General features: G+C 37.0%; 1 protein-coding gene across 5 annotated transcripts in view; it reads right to left on the minus strand.

Moving 5' to 3' along the window:
* Window positions 1-11891: 11891 nt before the first annotated feature.
* MELK (maternal embryonic leucine zipper kinase) overlaps window positions 11892-20416 on the minus strand; it is a 97820-nt gene continuing 89295 nt past the window's right edge. For all 5 annotated transcript variants that reach the window (XM_072596788.1, XM_072596785.1, XM_072596786.1 and 2 more), the window contains 4 exons: window positions 18273-18366; window positions 16673-16841; window positions 14095-14198; window positions 11892-12415 (listed from right to left, as the gene is read on the minus strand). In XM_072596788.1, coding sequence (XP_072452889.1) covers window positions 12238-12415; window positions 14095-14198; window positions 16673-16841; window positions 18273-18366 — 545 coding nt within the window. In that variant the 3' untranslated portion in view covers window positions 11892-12237. The remainder of the gene's footprint in view (window positions 12416-14094; window positions 14199-16672; window positions 16842-18272; window positions 18367-20416) is intronic.

The raw sequence follows: 20416 nt of genomic DNA on the forward strand, positions 1-20416 counted from the left end.
CTTTATCCAACCTCCCCAGAAGAAAGAAACAATTCCTCAGTAGAAGTCTCTAAAGGGACCAAAATTTGGGACCACTTCCCATGATAAGACTTGGAGAGAGGTAGAGGTTTTGTTTGGTGAGCCAGGGAACACTGAGAGGATGGTAGTATTATCTGGATTAAGCTTTTCCTCCCATGCTTTCTATTTTAGGATAGCTTTAATATTATTTTATTATATTATATTAATTATATTATTATATTAATTTTATATTAAATTTATTAATTTTAATAATATTATTATATTATTATATTAATATTATTTCCATGGTATATAGCACCCCGGAAATTTGGGGTACCTAGCCACCAAAGATTGAGATGTAATAAAAAGCAGTAACTGCTTTGTATAGACTCATCTGGTTTCCTTTAAAGCGGAGACAAGGTTTCTTGAGATCACAAAGGTTACTTTGCTTCTTGAGGTATCAACAACCCAACATATGGGGAGTTAGTGTCAGAGGCCATAGTATAATTCTCATTGCTCTGAAAATATGTTTTTCTGACCTAATTTGACTTCTTACCACAGTGAATAAAGAGGCAGAAGGGAATAATCATTTTATCAAAATTTCCATATTTTTAACCTTGGTAATTATATACTTTTATGCCTTGTTATTAGTGAAGCCATTTTTATTGCATTTAATGGCCCATAAATGTCTCATCGCATACTAACCCCAAGCCTGAATCACTGAACTAACCTTAGTTAGGCCTAGTCCAAAATAAGTTGCCAGGGTAATGTGTCTGAAAGGCTGTTGGCAGTATATGATAGTCCTTAAAAAGAGCATGGACTAGCCAGAAATTTTCATCTAGTTACAGAAGTACCGGATTTCAGAGGCCAAATATACTACTCATGACCAGAGAACACTTTTCTTTGTCTTCTATTTAAGTCACTACTATTAGAGAAGAACAATTTATTTGTACATAGTTAAGTATAAAGTGTGGAACATTTGGAGGGAAACTAGAAATTCCTTCATGTCTCTGTCCTGTCCCATCAGCATTCAGAGGGATGTTAAATTGAGTCAGTCATAAAAGTCTGGGAGCTGGGGTGAGTCAAACTGCTCCTAAAAAAAGAGGAAAGTCAGTGGAAAAAGAGTCATTGCCAGGGTAGAAAGTTGAGAGAACAGGAAGGGACAAAAAATATGACACAAGTGCTACAGAAGTGACTCCTGGAGCTGGACATGAACTTTTGTGGGACCTTTGCTCTAGCCCCCTGCTAAAGGATATTCATGGCAAAGATCTGGAAATTGAGGGGATGCCCATTAACTGAGGAATGGCTGAACAAATTGATTGTGATAATTGTGATGGAATACTATTGTGCTATAAAAAATGACAATGTTTTATACTTTTGGGGGTTGATTATAATGATGGCGAAAGGTTATTAATTTATGATTTATTTGTAAATGCATAGTTATGAGTCTTTTGTATTTTAAAAATCTGTTTTGTGGTTAATAAAAAAAAATAGCTGTTCTATATATGATATACCTGCTGCAGGTATATACCTTTTGGCGAAATCCTAGACATCGGCCATAACTAAATTTGTTGTAGAGGTTTTCCCTTAAGTTATATTCCACGGTGAGGGGATGAGAGAGACAAAGAGACAGAGAGAGAGGAAAAACGTGAGAGATGGGAAGAAAAGAGACAGAGACAGAGAAATTTTGGGGAGTCAGGGAACCCCCATGAAAAATCCAGATTCTATTGAGTCCAGAGTGGGAACTTATCATGGGAAAGCGATCCTGGGGCAAGGGACCCCAAAGGTCAGGTCAAAATGAGATTAACACAATGGTCAAAATATAAGTGAAACGTGATGGGAGATCAGGAACAAAAATTAGCACTCAAAAAACTAGAAAATACTTACAAATGTTTGAAACTTGGGAAATCACAAGGAAGGCCAGGATCTCTTATTCAGTCTCCTTTTTACAGGGAGCTGGGGTGTGTGGTCCACACTTCACCTGGTATCTTTCAGAAATTGTTCCCTGCACCCCTAGGAACCAGGAAATATGGAAACTATGATTACAAACACCATCTCTGCTTATTGTCCCTTCATTCAACCTTCAAGTAGGGAAAAAACGGCAACAAAAACTTAAGTTTCTCTCCCCAGTCAGGCTTAGCAAAAGGGTTTTTAAATGAAGACAAATTAATTTATCTTTCCCCAGAGAAAAAATTATGGGGACAGTAAGTTTAGAGGCTTTTGCTTCTGTTTTTTAGGGTCAAGAAATACAAATCTCATTCCTGTTCTGTGAAAGAATAGCCTTTTAAATAATTAGAGACTGTTATCATTCCTCTCCAACTTCAATTCCTATCTCCCCCAAAGTATTTTCTTCTACAGGATAAACATCTCCAATTACTTCAGTTGCCTTCCATAGCATGGTCTCACTATCCTTCACCATTCTCTTCTGGATACTCTCCAGCTTCCCAGTGACCTTCCTAATATGTGTCACTTCTCAATGTCATCCCTCCCACTCAAGACCTCTTTTATCCAAGAAGTATAATTAAGCCAACAAACCAACACTGGCTGTGTTTGACAATATGTGCCTCATACCATACCTGTAGCCCCTCACAGCTCTACTAAGAAGAAGACATGGTTCATCACATCATGTGGTCTTCAAGTCATCTCGTGATAACTGCACTGATCGGAATTCTAAGGTCTTTCTATTTTTCTTTTACATTAATATTGGCATTGTAGCTTTTTTGGTATGGTTTATTTTGCCATCAGTTCATCCAACTCTTCCCAAACTTCTCTGAATTCTCGATATTCATTATTTCTTATGGTGCAATTTCATTCAATTCTATTCAACATTATAACAAGACCTTTTTTAATTTGGTTGTCATTCCAGCTAACTTGAGTCATATGCAAATTTGACAAGCATATGATCCATACCTCAATTGAAGTCATCAACAAAAATGTTGCTTTTTAAGCACAGGGTTATAATACAAACTCATTAAAGTTCTCCTTTGAAACTGATTTCAAACCATTAATAACTACTCTTTGCACTTGGCTAATCAATCAGTGCCAGTTGCACTTAACTGTGCACTTATCTACATTTCTCCACCTTGTCCACAACGATAGAATGAGACTTAGTCAAATGTTTTGCCAAAATCCAGGCAAACATTATCTACAGCTTTCCTCCACTCTATAACATAAAACATACAACCCAAAGAGCCCCTCATGCAACTAGTAAATAGAATCCTATGTGCTTGATAAAAGTCATAGCCCCGAGCAAAGGTAGTTACTCATACTGGAATGAGTAAGGAGCAGCTACGGTTACACAACTAAAATGGGTTCTCATTATTCTAAGCTACTTCTCACACTCTTTTTAAAGGCAATTAGCCTAGAAGAACCAGCATTATCAGTGCCTGACTCTGGTGATCAGGTAAGGTAGAGAAATACAAACTGGACCTTCAGTTTCACTGATACAGCCCCAGATAAGGAAAGTCCCTTTATCAATATAGGTTGGCATCTTCTCTGCAATTTATAATCTGAGGGATTTACATAAAGCACTGAATAAACTGTGATAACATAAACCAATATGTGTTAGAAGTAGGATTAAAAAGTAGCTCTTTATGGTGAAGCAGCTTACTATTACGTAAAAGACGGGCAGGTTTTCCTACTTGGAAACTTGCAGGATCCTATGACTCAGAAGGTCTTCTGGTCACAGGGTTAAGATTCTTCCTCCTATTTTGAAACTTGATATCTTTTTTTTTAAACTCTGGTGAAGTGAAGGAGAGAAATCACAGGATCAGAACACAGGTCAGAGAGATCCACTCTCCATCAAGGCTTCTGACAATAAGTAGTTGGAACTTTTCTCTCGATTCTGCAGCGTTGTTGGTTTTTTGTATTTTAAATTATCCTTTTTGCTTTTAACTTCTAATTCTGCCATCACTGTCCTTTGTTCATTCTCCTGTTTCACTTTATAATGAGAACAGATATAATATGAACTTAAACCCACTTGCCCTGGGTCATTGCCAGTGCTTAATAAAAGTGTTTTAGTATTTGTAGTAATGATAATAACCCACAGATAATGATGTGGCTACAACCCAAAGTGTCCCCTTGGAGATTCAACCTCTACTCGTAATCTCCTTGTTTTGCTGGATTTAATGGAGACCTTGAATGTTTCAGAAAGTCATTTCCCTTTTTAAATTACTGCTGTTTCACAGAAACAAACATCCTTCACTTAGAATTTCCCAGACTGCCTAATGTACAGGTCTATAGATAACCTTGTTTCTGTACCACTTTTAAGTCACACTGCCTTTGTGAGACTATACTTTGCTACTTGTGGTCCCTATATGCTGAAAGAGAAGCTAAATAAGCTCTTTTCCTTCTAAAATTTTAAAATAATAGTCTGTATATACATACACTCATATACACACGTAAGTGCATATGCACACACATATGTATAAACATGTATGTATATAGATAGATAGATAGATATAGATAGATAGATAGATAGATAGATAGATAGATAGATAGATAGATAGATAGATAGATATTATTCTGAAAGTGAGAATCTTGGTGGTAGGACCCAGTGGAATAGTCATGTAGCTAGATAGATAGATATTATTCTGAAAGTGAGAATCTTGGTGGTAGGACCCAGTGGAATAGTCATGTTTGTTTGATGGCTACATCCAAGGTCCTTTGCAAAGGCACCTTTGTTAGGGTGCCTGACCTGGTTGTCATTTGTGTATTATTGGCAACAGTCACAGCAGAATCTCTCTCTCTCTCCACTTCCTGTCTATATGATTCATGTCTCCTTGGGGTTGGGGCAGATATTTATTTAAAAGCACTTCCGCTGATTTAAAAACATCCCTCAGAAGCTGGAAATTCATGACCAATTTCTTTAGCATCAGAAAGAGAGAAAAGGCATTGAGTTGCTTGTCTTGGCCATGCCTTGGATGACTCATGACAGATAATAATCAGCTCAAGAAAGTGGCATGTTTAACCTAGGGGAAAAGACTTAGGGATGATATGATGACCAGGGAAGGTACAGTATCTTCAAATATTTGAAAGACTGTCATAAGGAAGAAATAATAGACCTGTTTTCTTTGGCTCTTGAGAGCAGATCTTGGAACAAAAGAATGAGTTGAATGAGATGAAAATGTAGGCTTGATGCTGGGGAGAACATCCTAACAATTCAAGTTTCTGAAAAGTGGAATGGACTATCTCAAGAGGAAGGGTTCCCCAACCTTAGAGGCCTTCAAGGATGACCACTGGGATATGCTATAGGGAGGAGTTCTTTTGGGTATATATTTCACTAGATGGCAACTGATGTCCCTTCCAATTTCTATGATTCTTCAGACAAACCAGAATACTCAACAAAAACAGGTAAATCAGACTAAATTTAAAAGAACTATCTTTAATTGCCTCCCTGCCCCCCATAATCAGTACAAAATACAGTAGACTTCTGAAAGCTGAATGCAGACTGAATTTTTATTAGCTGAATACTATTTTAAAGATCTAAGGTGGGGGGGGGGGGGGAGGTCACTCATAGAAGCCAAGACAAGGAAACAGAAATGGATTTTATTACCATTTAGCTTGGCAAGAAGGAAATTTGTGGTTTCAGTCTTTCTGTCTCTCTCTCCCTCTCAGTTTTAAGACTAAGTGACCTACAAAGTTTTTACATTTTAAATTCTATTACTGTAACTCATCCTCCCTGTTACCCACTGCATCCTCACCACAATACATCCAGTCCATGTTTTGTGGGATTTTCTTTCTCACCAGGTTGAAATTCTCAAGACCTCTGCCCCTTGCCCCAGAAACCTCTTCATCCTGCAGCCATGGAATTCATATCTCAGAAGTACCCTCTGCCCTTGAGGTTCCTGATTGGGTGGCTTCCCCCAGGGCTTTCATTTAAAGAGGACGCGCAAGCCAGACACCCATTTCTCAACAGGCTGCACCCCCTTTAGACTTTTCCAGGATGTCCCTGCCTCTCTTCACCCTCTTTTCAATGTCCTTTTACATGTTGTCTTCCCCATTACAATCTAAGCTCTTTGACGGCAAGATTTATCTTCTTGCTTGCATGTGTTCTTGGTGCTTAGCATAGTGCCTAGAACATAGTTAGCACTTAAGTAATGTTTGCTGACTACTGACTGACTTCAACATGTCAGAGGGCAAAGTATAGAACAAATCATACTCAATTTTTTTTACTGCAGTCTTTTGTTCTTATGCATTATTTTCCCTTAAATATCCCCATACAGAGGCAGCAGGTGGTGGAGAGGATACGATTCTGGGCCTTAGGTCAGGAAGACCTCAGTTCAAATCCAGCTTCAGGTGAGTGACCCTGGTCAAGTCACAACTTTTTTCCTGTTTCCTCAACTGTAAAATGGGCATCATAATAGCTCCTACCTCGCAGGGTCACTGTGAAGACCAAATGAGATATTTTGAGAAAAATAGTGCTTTTAAGGCACAGTGTCAGATACATAGTAGGCACTATAGAAATGTTTATTTCCTCCTCTCTCCCTCCCCTTCCCAAACACACAATTGAGCATTTCACTGTAGCAAAAATACTGATGGAAAGTCAACAAAAAACCCATTTCTTACAGTTCACACTACACTGAATATTGAGTTCCACCTTCCGCTGACATGAGAATGGTATGTTATCAGTTTTCCAAGACTGAAATCGTCCATAAAGATTCATTACAGTTAACAGTTTTTCAGCATTTACATTATAGTCTGTATGTTGTCGTGGTTCTGCTTTCTCCACTCCAAGTCACTTCATTCAAGTATGGTCGTGTTGCTCTTAATTCCTTGTATTTCTCATTTCTTACAGTGCAATTAATGTTGCATTTTGTTCAACCATTCTCCAACCAATGGACACCCATTATTTCTGAGTTTGTGGGGGAAGGAGAGATAGATATTTACATAGTACCTATGTACCACACTGTGCTAAGTGGTTTTTATAAAAATCTCTTTTGCTGCTATGAACATGGTTTTTATATAGAACATATAAATGCACATGTGTGTATATGTATGTGTATATACATATACATATATATATGAATATGCTTATATGTGTACATGTCAGTAATTGTTCTGCTTTGGGGTATGTTAGTGAGATCACTCTAGCAAAGGGCTTAAAGTTTTGTAATGACTTAAATGATTTTCAAAATTGTTTCCAGAATAGTTGGATCAATTCACAATTCCACTAACAGCATATTAGTGTGCCTATGTTCCCACAGTCCCCCAAACTTTGACTATTCCTTATAATCTGCCAATTTAATGTATATACTCCACTTTTAATATGGCTCATAAATTTACCTATTAGAAACACTTTATTTTTTAGTAAACATTTTCTACATTGGTTGAAGTCTTGATGAATCCAGTTTTTCATGAATCAAGGTTATCATATATTAGTATCAATTTACTTTTAATGGTAGAAATCACTTTAGTCCAGGAACAAAATATGCTGCTAAATTGATACCAGAGTTCAAGTTTAAAAATTAGGCAGATTATTTCTGTTTCTGTCAGCTTTAATAAAGTAATATGGAATTGGATACATTGTGAACTATTTGTTTGGTTTAATGTAAGGGTTGTGCTTCATTAGGGAATATAAAATAATCCACTGTCATTTTTGTTTCTATCATATTCACTTTTGGCAGAGAATTTATTCAATCACTAGTATCTAGCTATTTACGTGAAATAAATCAGCAGTTTTCCATTCCCTAGAGAAGGCTCTATTAAAACTCTTAATGTGACACCACATATTTTTAGTAGACTAGAAAATAGTTAAAATTTTAATTTAAATTGAAATGACTATGTAATAGCTGGACAAATCAGTCTGAGATCCCCAGAGCTCTTAATTGTAATTCTCCATTGTTTTCTATGCATAAATTTATTATCCAAGTGTGTTCAGAAATATTCACTAATTTTTTCAAATGTTCCATCCTCAATTTAAAACTCACTTGTTTAATAATTTTTTATGGCTAACAACTTCACGATTAAACTTTAACGTTTAATATAAACAGCTGAAATAATAAGCCCGTTTAGAGTGTGTACCGCACATTAACTTCAGCATAGTTTAGGGAGTCATGTTTAAGAAGAAAAAGCAATCAGTGAAGGAGCAAAGTGGAGAGTTTCTAATGGTTCTGTTTAAAATAAAAATGACCCTTTAAAGTCCGAAGATCTAGAATCAAACCCTAGCTCTGCTCCTCACTCTTTGTGTAAATATGGATATGTCACGCCTCTGTCTTGATCTCTCAATCCATAAAATGAAAGCATTAGCTCCAACGGTGCCTAAATTCCTTTCTACTGAGGCAGCTGGTGGCACAGTGGAGAAAGCGCCTGGCCTGGGGTCAGGAAGCTCAACACCCGTCTCAGACACTTACTAGCTGTGGGACCCTCGGCAAGTCACCTGATCTCAGTCCTCCTCAGTCTCCTCAACAGTAAAACAGAGATGTTAGCACCCACTTCACGCTTGTTGGGAGGATCACACGAAGTATTTACAAAAAGCCCTTAGCCCAGTGCCTGGCGCACTGCAGATTTTCAATAGAAGGTTTGTTGAATTACATCCAGGTATAAAATGCCTGACACTTCCTGACACTAACAATACTAGCCCACCAGCACCTATCTCTTCAACCTACCAAAGCACCAGATATATTTAATAATATTTAAATGTTTTATTTACATGTTGAAATATATTTTTTAAATCTACCAAACTAAGGTATAACTATATGCATTTTCTACAAAGGTTTTTTTTTCTTTTTTTCCATTGGAAGAGAAAATGGATTTTTAATTTTAAAAAATATAATTTAAATTTCCTTTTAAACAATCTAATATAAACCCACCTAAAAATTGTAGGCCCCTTAATTCAAAATCTGGCAAGGTGCTTCTTGAAAGAGAATACAGCAGGGACTGACAACTGTACTGTTCCAGTCATTAGGGTAAGGTCTACTCTTTTTCCTTGGACACTTTTTTTCATGGTGAACAAGGTGATAAAAGTTCTGGGTAAGAATCAGAGAACAGAGGACAAGAGGCACTGAATGGATATTGCTGGATAGCCTCACCTTCTCTTTTATGGGACCACAAAAGAAGACTGAGAATATGCTACTAAGTTCCCCACAAAACTCATCATCTCAGCCACATTGTGCTTTTTTTTCTCTCGGTCTCAAAGGTTTCTTGGCTCTTTGTGCTGTACTGTCCGGCCCATCACCAATCATCTTCATTGTCTTGCCACTGGACTCCCCTGACTCTGGAGGACAGAGTGAAGCCAATGACTTGGCACAGGAATGCCTCACTTAAATCCAATTCACTTACAAATCAAGACGTCACCTTCCTGACATCATGAGTCCTCTTCAAGAATGAAGAACAACAATAACTTTATATTGTGGCCCCACTCCTTCCTATCTCCATTCCACAATTATTTCTTCCAATCTCTTATTCTCATGGTATCCTTCCTTTTCTACTTTCAAGTATCTATAGGTCACTCTGCCTGCGGCACTCCTTCCAGATTCTCCCCAATCCTCTGTCAACTGCTATTTGTCAAGTTCCTGGAAATGATGGTGTTACAATTAAACCTCTGCTTTCTCTCAATTCAATGGCTTATTAACAACTCACTTCTACGTAGTCCTTTTCCTTGCCTCTACCCCAAAAGAACTGGTGCCTAATAGCTGACTGCTGAATGAATTCTTGGATACATATTTTAAGGGGGAAGGACACATACTAATTATATTATGAACCAGTTACCAACACACTGGAAACAAGCTTCTATTGATCATCAGTATTAACTGCACCCTTGAATAAAAGTCGGGGTCATGTATTCCTGGTATGTAATAATTTTCTACATTCTGGAAATATTGCGAATACAGAAAATGTGACAGACTCACATCTATTTACACCAAGATGAAAAAGCAACAGTGACTTTCAAGTAGTGCTGTAAATGCCTGACACAGGTTCAGCTATTTTCTATACTCACTGTTAAGAGCAAAGCTCAACAGCTAGCCCAGCTGAATCCAATGATCCCAATTAAGGCAAAAACCAAACATGAAAACCCAGATTATAGTTTAAGCTAGGTTTCCTGAGGGTTACTACTATCTTCTTGGCTCCCAAAGAAAGGACTTTGCAGACACAACAGGATGGGTCCAATATAAAGCTACTTATCAGGTATATATTAACATAAGCCACATTAGACAGTTCACAAAGTAATCCAAGCCACTAACAGTATTTAAAACAGATAAGGAATATGAATCTTAAATCTTCTTTTAAGTTAAAGCACTGGGGGAAGCAACCTAAGAAACAAAAAATAGATTAGCAACAATCCTATCCTAAATGATGAACAAGAAGACTTCAGAGAGGCCTGGAAGGACTTATATGACCTGATGCTGAGTGAAAGGAGCAGAACCAGGAGAACTTTGTGCACAGCAACGACCACAGTGTGTGAGAGTTTTTTCTGATAGACTTGGATTTTTGTAATAACGCAAAAACTTCTTATAAAAAAAAAAATCCCAAAGGTGGTTCTCAAGGCAAAATGCCTTCCACACTCAGAGAAAGAAATATGGAAGTCACTCACAAAATGTAGCAGATCATGTTTGTGTATGTGTATGTTTTTGTGTATCATGTTCTGATTTGTTATACGATTTCTTTCATTTATTTTAGTCTGACTACATAGCATGACGATAGTGAAAATATACTCAATAGGAAAGTATATGTAGAACCTATACAGAATTGTATGCAGTCATGGGGAGGGAGGGGGGTAGTGGGGGGTAGGTGGGGGGGATAAAATCTCAATTGTATGGCAGTGATTGTTAAACATTAAAAAATAAATAAATAAATAAATAAAAACAATCCTATCCTAAAATAAATAGTCCCAGACATTTCTTCCCTTTACTTGAAGAATTAAGTTTTAGCTAAATAGAATTTACTGACTCTAAAATGACTGGACCAGGCTAGATTCATTTTCTTCTTTAAAAAGGTTTTGGTTTTTGTTGATGTTGAAGACTATAAAGCGCAATGATAATGGAGAAACAGCAAGAGATCCAGGAAGATCTGGCCCAATCCCTCCTGACTCTACTCTGGGGCATGCCACAAGGCTTTTCAAATCGCTTCAGTGTTTGCAAGGGTCTATGATCTCCTCAACACAGCTACTCCTCTCAATGGTGCAGATTCTGGCCTATGAGGCATTCTCATCCTGTGCGACTCGTGCTCATCTTCTCCCACAAATGGTCCACTTCGCCATGGCCATCAGGGGAGCAGTGATGCAATCATGCTGTTACAGTACTTATTCTGTTAGATCCAAAATGATTGGGAAGAGAATCTAGTCTAGTGATGGCAATTCTAAACTCATAATGATCCTGCAGTGAACTGACAACGAAGAAATCAGCTGAAAAGAAAAGCTGGTATAAAGAAATGTTCTCTATTGCTTAGGAAAAGGAGCTATTCATTCTTCAGACAATTCAGTCCATTGTAATTTCAGAGCTAACCTTCAAGGTCAATATTAAACCTAACATAAATATAAAGGTAGTCAAACATTTACTCACTCCTACAAGTATTATTATATACCTACTACGTGTAAGGCCCTGTGGTGAGGTTTAGGGAGATTATTGTATTGTCATATAATACGTAAATTCATAGTTCAAACGTTACAATTGTAGACTTAACGTATTTATTGATGACAATTCTATTTTATTCACCACATTGAGCATGCTGTCTAACTCTGATAACCACAGCTGTGACTTAGTTAACGACCTCCATAAATCCTACTTAGAACAGATATAGGAAAAAATTATGCAAATGAATTCTTATCTGTTTTTCTGCCCAAGGCATCCTTGATAACTGATAAAACATACCAAAAATGGTCTTTACTTAAGAGTTAGAAAGACAGTCAATGTTTTATTCAGATGATAATCTCAAGTACAAAAAAAAGAGCTATATGCTTTATTCATTAAGTTATTTTATTCCAGAAAGAAACTGCACATCAAAGGCAGAGTTACAAGCTCATATTCACAAAAGGAAGTGAATATAAGAAAGTCAACAGTTATTAATATGCAAAGGTACATGATTAAAAAAGACAGTAATGGATAACAACAGATGGGATTGCCTTAGATTCATACAAAAAATGTCTTCTGTTTAAAAAGAAAAAAGGCATTGGTGCTTACAATAGTCCTATTTGGATACATTTTGGGTTCCAATGGACTAAAATTCAAACTGATCAAGCCATGTTCTCAGTGGAGTAGTCTATCAGCCACATTCAGCCCACAGGCTATATAAACCATGCATCAATTACACCTTGCAGCTAGAAAGGATGTCTTCGACTAATCTCTTGTAAACCCAAGCATCACCCTTAAGCCTTTGCCTCCTGATACCCACCACCTCAGGTTTGCTAAGTTGGCATACTTCGAGCTCAAACTGCATTGTCACTTTGCCAAAATCTGACTGTGTTTGACACTTCAGCGTATAGCTGTGAAAAACAAGATAAGAAAGTTGTTAGTAGGGAAGCCATGAATAGTCTGGATGACATAGAAGACTATTCTGAGCCTTTATGAGGGTAATAGATAAAACAGACAATCATTTTATATCAAGCAACGTATTAAGGTGTACAGTTTCAAGCCAATATGGTTATTATGATTCACAAAGTGTGACTGGGGCTTCTGGAAACTGAATGAGGATACTAAGGAGGAATAGGGATGTTTAAAAAAGAAAAGCTTTACTAGAATTCTGCCTTTCTCCAAATAAAATAGCTTCTTTTACACTGTACTGGTTTTTTTTTTTTAAATATACATTCTTCTGTATGTTTAACCAAATAAATCTTTCAGTGGGGTTAATTTTAATTTAAATGCTATGTTCATGAGAAGTTATTTTATCTCGCTACTTTGTGAACAGATGTCCTTTGTATATTAGGATATTACTGACCTCTTAGTAGGACTTTTTTTTTTTTTACTTTTCCCCACAAAAGGGTTATGTTTATCACAATACAAGAATGGTCCGTTTCTAAGGATCCACTTAGCTTTAGACAAAAAAATATAACAAAGCCTCACCATTATTTGCTGAAGAACTGGTGAACTTGCTTTGTGATCAGGTTAAAAAGAATTTCAAGCAATATTTATGACCTACTTGACCTTGCATATACTCCCAGTGTTTGCTATTACAGTGTTCATTTTAGACTAACATATCTTATTACTTATTACTCTTACATTTTAGACTAATAAATCTTATTACTATAACACTATTACAGTGTTCGCTTTAGACTAACATATCTTATTTTAAGCAACAGTTACACTGCAAAAGGTCTAATTAGAATTTATGCAAACCAAATCATGTTTTGCAATCAATTTACACCAAAAGTGTGTGAATGCACATCTTCATCCATTAGAACCAAAGTTCTACTTCCCTCTCTCCTAGCCCAATTTATCCCATATTCTTTAACCTTCCCAATACATAACTCTCATCAGGTCACTTCATTGCTCAAAGATTTTCAATGGTTCCCTATTATCTTTGGGACAAAATCCAAATTCCTTAGCCCTACGTAAAGCGTAGTTTCCACCTACTTCTCCAGTTTTAACTTATCCCTTTCAATAACCTTACACTTTCATCCAAATGAACTACTCATTATTTCCCCCAGATCTTACACCAGTGTTTCCTCTGCCAAGTCTATGTGAAAAGTAAAAGAGCCCTTGAGAGGAAGGATAAATGACTTCTAGATGGGGAGATCCAGGAAAGCTCCTTAAGAAGAGCCATAAGCAACAGAGCAGGTACTTCTTTGGAGCAAGAGTCGTAGAGATAGAGTATTTAAAATTAACAGCAAAACACAGAATAAACTATGAAAAATGGCAGTTTTTTGTAAGATGGTTTGACTATCACCTAATGTAACTTAAATTTATATAAAAACATTTTTTATAAAACATTTTTGTAAAATACTTTATAAAATGTGTTTTATAAAAACATTTATATTTATATAAAAACTTTAAATTTATGTATATGGCTTATTAAGTGAACATTATCCCAATTTTCTGGATAAGGAAACTGAGACTCAGAAAAATTAGTGACTTTCCATGATCAGCAAGACAAAAAACATCAGGGCTGGGCTCAAACCCAAGTGCACAGAGCCCCATCACACGACATCATGAGTCTGGTACTCACCCCTTCTGCACAAAGTCAACATGCTTTGTGGGAAGAACTGCAATTATTTCAGCCAAGAGTTGATCTGGATTCACTAATCTAGTTGTGGTCACATTATAGTGAGCCTAAAAGAATCAACAGAAAACAGAGGCCTCATTATCACCACACCTAACCAGCAACAATTGACATCCACTCATAACATCTGACTTGGAGATCTGAAGCTCTATTTTCAAATACCAAATACTAACAAAGAAATTCCAAGATAAAATGTAGACAAAGTTAGCTTGGTGAAATCACAAAAATGTAGTTTTCAGTTTTGACACTCTCTCCTACCAAATGCATCGTTTTGTTTTTATTTTTAATCAGAAATGCTTCCCCATAGCCAAGTTACCAGATCTAACCTTCCTTCTCTTCTTCCTTCCTTCCCACACTCTAGTGGTAATTCTAACAAGTACTGAAATGTAAACAGAACAAAACCAAAGCAAATGATCTGGACAATTCATAATGACATATTCCTCTTCTGGACAACTGATGGTGTGCCAGATTCAAAAATACGGCAAAAGAATCTATGGTGATACTACAAGAGCCATGTAGAGTAACAGGTATTTCAGTGACATATAATAAATCAAATTATTTCTCCACAGACTTGATCATAAATTTCTAATCATTCATTTCATTTCTAATCAATATTGAATAAGCGGTAGTTCCTAACTCTTTAGTTTTTAAGCTTCTGTGCTCCTCACCTTCTATTACAGTTAATAATCTGAAAATAAGACATATAAAAAGGTTCACTATGTTAAGGAATCTTTTACAAAATGAAGAATTTAAAGAAAATACCTTAGGTCCACAAAAAAAAAAAAGAGGGGAGAGTATTAACTACATTAAATATTCAAAACTGAATCAGTGAGTTTTTGTCAGTATGATTAAATGGCAACGAATTCCATATACAGTCATAATAGGTACAACAGATCATCCTTGTACCACTTTTATAACTACTTTTTTAAAGTATATAAGTGTCATGAACATAAATGAAGAGAAATCGAAATCTAACAATCACAAGCAAGAAATTACAAATTTCAACTTCTATTTTTGTGGTTCCTTTCAAAGAATGTTAGAACTATAAATGATCCAATAAGTCATCTAGTCCAACTCTCTTATTTTACAAATGAGAAAACAGAGATCCTAAGAATGGAAGTGATTTGCCTAAGGTAACCCTGGTAATTGGTGTCACAGACAGAACTAGAAAATCAGCTCTATTGACTCCCAGGCCAGGGGTCTCTCCTATATACCAAGCCAGGCTGACACCATCTATAATCAAGTTACCTTAATTCCTTCTTAGATAAGGCTGGAATTTAAATAATTTCTACTTAAAATAAAAAGTTATTTCATAGCACATTGGTGAAGATAAAGAGAGGTATTCATAAGTAAATCCCTGAAGGTTTCAGTGACTAATTATAAGATCACAAGATTTACATACTTCAGATTAAGGCAGAGACATGAAAAGTCCTAGAGGAACCCAGTTCCCCAACAAAAATTCCAAGCATTGTACAATTTTAAAAATGCAATGACAAAGAGAACCAAAGAAAAACAGTAAGTTCCTCTCTCCAGTCCAGAACTGTCTAAGATTGTCAGAAATCTGCTAGCATTTGGGATAGAAGGTAGAAGTGGGACATGGGCCATCAAGTCAGCAGGATGCTTCTTGCCCTGTACTGCAAAAGCAGAACACAGAGCCAGGTCCATCTGGGTTACTGCCCAGGGAGATAGGACTGGGCGTAAGTCTAAGGTCCTCCAAATGGCCTTAAATCAGGATCCTGGTAGCCTGAATCATAAGAGACAAAACCCATACAGCACTCAGGAAACCCCAGTGCTACAGCAGAAAATGGGCCAGCAGGGCACCCTGTATGCACTAGCAAAAGGTTTTGCAAGGAGTCTTGTAACTAGTACATTAGATGACATCTGCCGGGGCTATGTCAGGACCACAGGAGGGGATACAACTGATTCCAGGGAAGAGATTATGCAAGGAGTAGACAGAAAAAGATCTAAGCCAAAACCTACACTGGACGACGAGGAGATAGACCCAGAAGCCAGGGATTCCAGGAGAAGATGGGGCCTCATCCCAGTCACCTGATCCACAATCACAATGGCAAGAGCGTTCAGACCACAGGCCTAACATCTGAGAGTGTAGGAGAGAACAGAAACTGGCCCTGGCACAATGCCTCAGTCTAGAAACTGAGGCTGGAAATAGAATTAAACAGAAGAAAACACAACAAAAAAATACTGTGGGTTAACAGGTGACCAAGAAGGAAACAGATTAACTCCATTACATATAAGGAAAGAAAAGAGAGGAAGAAAGGTGTAATAGAAAGAGAAGACATAAGAAAAGAAGAGGAAGAACTTACTATGTTTGCATAACTGGGATATGAAAGCATGGAGGAAGGGTTTGGGGAAAAAAGCACCCCATGAATTCCATTCTTATCAGAACCAAAGAAGGGTTGATCTTCCCCCTCCCCACCATGGAAATTTAGAGTAGAAATACATTAAACTCAACAGTAGTTAAACTTAATGTATATACTTTTTTCCCTTTTGAAAGTAAATTTACCCTTAGTCTTCGTGGTCCATCTCTAGTAGATCCTTTCTTTTTGTTTGGAGTTAGCATCGTAATCATTTTATCCAACCCCCTTTCAAGACTTCCAAACATCTTGGTTCCTTTTCTCTTTTGAGGACTATCTCTATGGGCTTGATTAAGATCTAATTCCACTGAACGGCATCTTTAAAAGAAAAATTTAGCCCGAAAATTAGTTATTAGCCTAACATTATTCAACATACTATCCTTTACACAACATGTTTATATCAGCTTTCTGCAAAATTCTCTGTAATGGCAGATGCCCTCACTCAAAATAAAGTTTCAGCAAAACCTTGATGCTAAGACCTTTTTAAAATTATTTTCAATACTATGAAGAGTATCCAAAAAAACCTGGTTTTTAAAACATTTACATTTTTACATTAATTTTATTCCTATATCTAACATACAAAAAACTTGCCTAATAAGATGAACATGATTGTAAAGTATTCTCAATTATACAATATTAGCTGCAAAAATTCACCTTTTAAGATGCTTCCCAACAATTTCATTTTCTTTATTTACACAAACTGGCATTTAGGGAGGCTTTTAGTTTACTTAAAAATTGAATTTTGTTTGTTAAATTAGTTGGCAAAGTAGATAGACCACTTTGCCTGGAATCAGGAAGACCTGAGTTCAAATCCAGCCTCTGACACTTACTGGGCAATTCACTTAACCTCTGCCTCAGTTTCTCCACCTGTAATATGAGAATAATAACGGCACCCCAGGGCTGTTGTGAGGATCAAATAAGACAATAATTATACAGCATTTAGCACAGTGCCAGGCACAGAGTAAGTGCTATGTAAATGTCAGCCATCATTATTATTGAATATTTGTAATCTTGAGAGAATCAATGAAACTATCTGCAGACAAACCCAGTGAAGTGGGTCCAAACTGGTGAAAGTTACTTGTGTCACTTCAGTATCCAGATAAGGCATGCAAACTGGGGTGGCAGATCATAGAACCTAGAACTGAAAGGAACCCCAAGGTTTATGTTGTAGATATGTAAACGGAGGCCCAGAGAGGTTATGAAATTCATATGCTCACAGGGACACAGAGCTGGAGCTGGAAGGAACCTCTACAGATTATCTCGTCTTCATTTTACATGAGGAAGAAACAGAGACTCAGAGAGGTCACGTAAGCATCAAAGGCAAGATTTCAATCCTGTCTTCTAAGCTCTACCTCACAGGAACTGCACAATGAACTAAATCATTATTTCACAGAATCAAAGATCTGGAGTGAATTTTAGAAATAATTTAGCTTAATCCCCAAATTTTACAGAAAGGAGGGGAAAAACACCTTGTAGTTCAGAAAAGTGACTTTAGAACCAGAGCCTAGATTAGAACCCAAGGCTCTTGGCCCTATTCCAGGGTTCTCTGCATGATGCACCCAGTTCCTTCATATACTGATTCCATAACGTCAGTCCTAGACTTAGTCCATCAACACTTAGAAGAATTACGTAACCTAGAGAATAATTTAAAGATTTGTTAATATCTGATAACATATCACTGAGTATATAGACTGAAAAAATCTGGTCACATCTTAGGTGAATTCAGCATTTGAGTAATTAAACACTTACCGTCTCTCAGGACTAATAATAGCTGCTGGTAATTCCTTTGTCCTTTCTGGGTTCATATCTCTAATAAGTATTTCTTCCTTGCACTGATTTCTCTCTGATGGACAAAAAAACTTCATAAAATTAATTTAAAATTTAATTTAAATTCAAAAGTTATTTTGAAAATGGAAAATTTTACCAATATCTAGAAGGGTTTTTTTTTTAGAAATTTCATATAATATTATTTCTCCAAATATAGATCTCTCCCATTATAGTTACTCAACAGAATTAGTTGAAATTTAATAATCAATATATATTGTCACTGTTTTCCTTTCATGTTGATAGCACAGGTGGAAAACAGAGAATATGTAAAACTAGGGGTAATCAAGTAATAGAGTGATTGCTGGCTTTTAAGTGATGGGAACAGTGGGAAGAAGTAGTTAGAATCTGCTCAAATGTCTCATTCTTCCTTCCCCATGCTGCCATCAAAGCCAGGTGGCAGGATGGAGAAGATATCTCTTACATACTTATAGAAGTCAAAGGGAAAGTGAAATCAGCTTTACAAGCAACTTTAGAAAGGTACCCATTCTACAAAGCAAAGCACATTTAAGTTGAAACCACTTTTAGAAGATTCATAGTAATGACAAAGTGGGGTGTGGAAAAGAAACACAGGAAAGATCTATGATTTCATTAGCATAAACTCCCCATGTGAGAACTCCCTCCACCAACACTAATTACAACTCATATATGAATTGATAAACAAGTCCTAGAGAATCCCTTAAGGTATCCAGAGGATAAAGAACTTGCCATGGTCCTACAGCCAGCAAGAAGCAGTGTGCCAGCACTGCCAAGGACCCTACATCAAACTGCGTCAACAATGAATATCCTTTCCAAGGTACACTTAAGTAAAATTTTCTTTTGTTAGCTGTTGGCTGGTCTAAGGTATCTCATTTCATTCTAATTCTGCACCCAGATCACAAGGCTGGACTAAGTACAACAGAGGTGAGAAGGAAGGAGGTGCATGTTAGTAACCAAATGGAACCATCATGAGCTGGGCTGGAACAACCACAGATGGAGACAGGAAGAAGGCATCAGTTCTTAACAATTAACTGACCTTAACAAGAGAATGGATATAAGAAAAAAATCTTAAGTATGCTTATACAATCTTTAAGAACCCTTATAACTTGAATGAGATGACAGGAGAAATTATATTACTTAATACACTTTTCTAAGTTGGACCACATGGCTCTCTTTTATATTGCAACATTTCAAAGACCACTACAGTCTTTTTCTTGCTTTCAATTTTCACACATCTACCTAGAAGCAAAGTGGAAAAACCCTAAATTTGCAATCAGAGTGCAGATCCCAGTTCTGCCACCTCCTGAGTGATCTTAAACCAACCACCATAGCTCTGGGCCGCAGCTTCCTTGTCTTTCAAATGGGAGGAATGGGGAAGGGGTGTTGTACTCAATGCTCTTAAAGGTCCCTTCTACCTCAATCGATAAGTGTGTGATGCTAAACTATTCTTTACAGAAGATCAGAGCTAGAAGGGGCCTCAGCTTGTACTAAGAAGTCCATTTGCAACATTCTTAACAAGTAGATGAAGATGCTTGAAGGCTTCAGACAAAGGGGAAGCCACCAACTGTCAAGGCAACTGCCAATTTGACTCCTGGACAGCAGTAACGGTCAGAAAGTTTTCCTTACATTGATTCTAAGCCTGCCTCTCTGAAATTTCCCACTTACTGCTTCTAGATCTGTTCTCTGGGGCAAACAGGACAAGTCTAACCTTTTTCCACATTAAAAGTTTTTAGATTCTTGAAGAAAGTTACCATGCTCCTCCTTTTGTGATCATGGTGAAGCCTGTACCCCTAGCAATATGGGTAGGATGAGAATTTATACAATAACATTTTAGAGAAAACAACTTTCAAAGACTCATGTGTTGCAGGGGATAAAGAAATATAGAAATTTTATAAAGAATTTCACAAGAGGGGTGGAGCGGAGTAGAAAGACACACATACTCTAGCTCTTCCCACACAGCCCATAAAATACCTGTAAAAAATGACTCTAAACAAATTCTAGAGCAGCAGAAGCCACAAAACAACAGAGTGAAAGAGATTTGCAGTCCATAGTAGCCTGGAAGGCCAACAGGAATGGTCTATCACACAGAG

Source organism: Notamacropus eugenii, chromosome 3, assembly GCF_028372415.1.
Source record: "Notamacropus eugenii isolate mMacEug1 chromosome 3, mMacEug1.pri_v2, whole genome shotgun sequence".
In the NCBI taxonomy this organism is placed as follows: Eukaryota; Metazoa; Chordata; class Mammalia; order Diprotodontia; family Macropodidae; genus Notamacropus; species Notamacropus eugenii.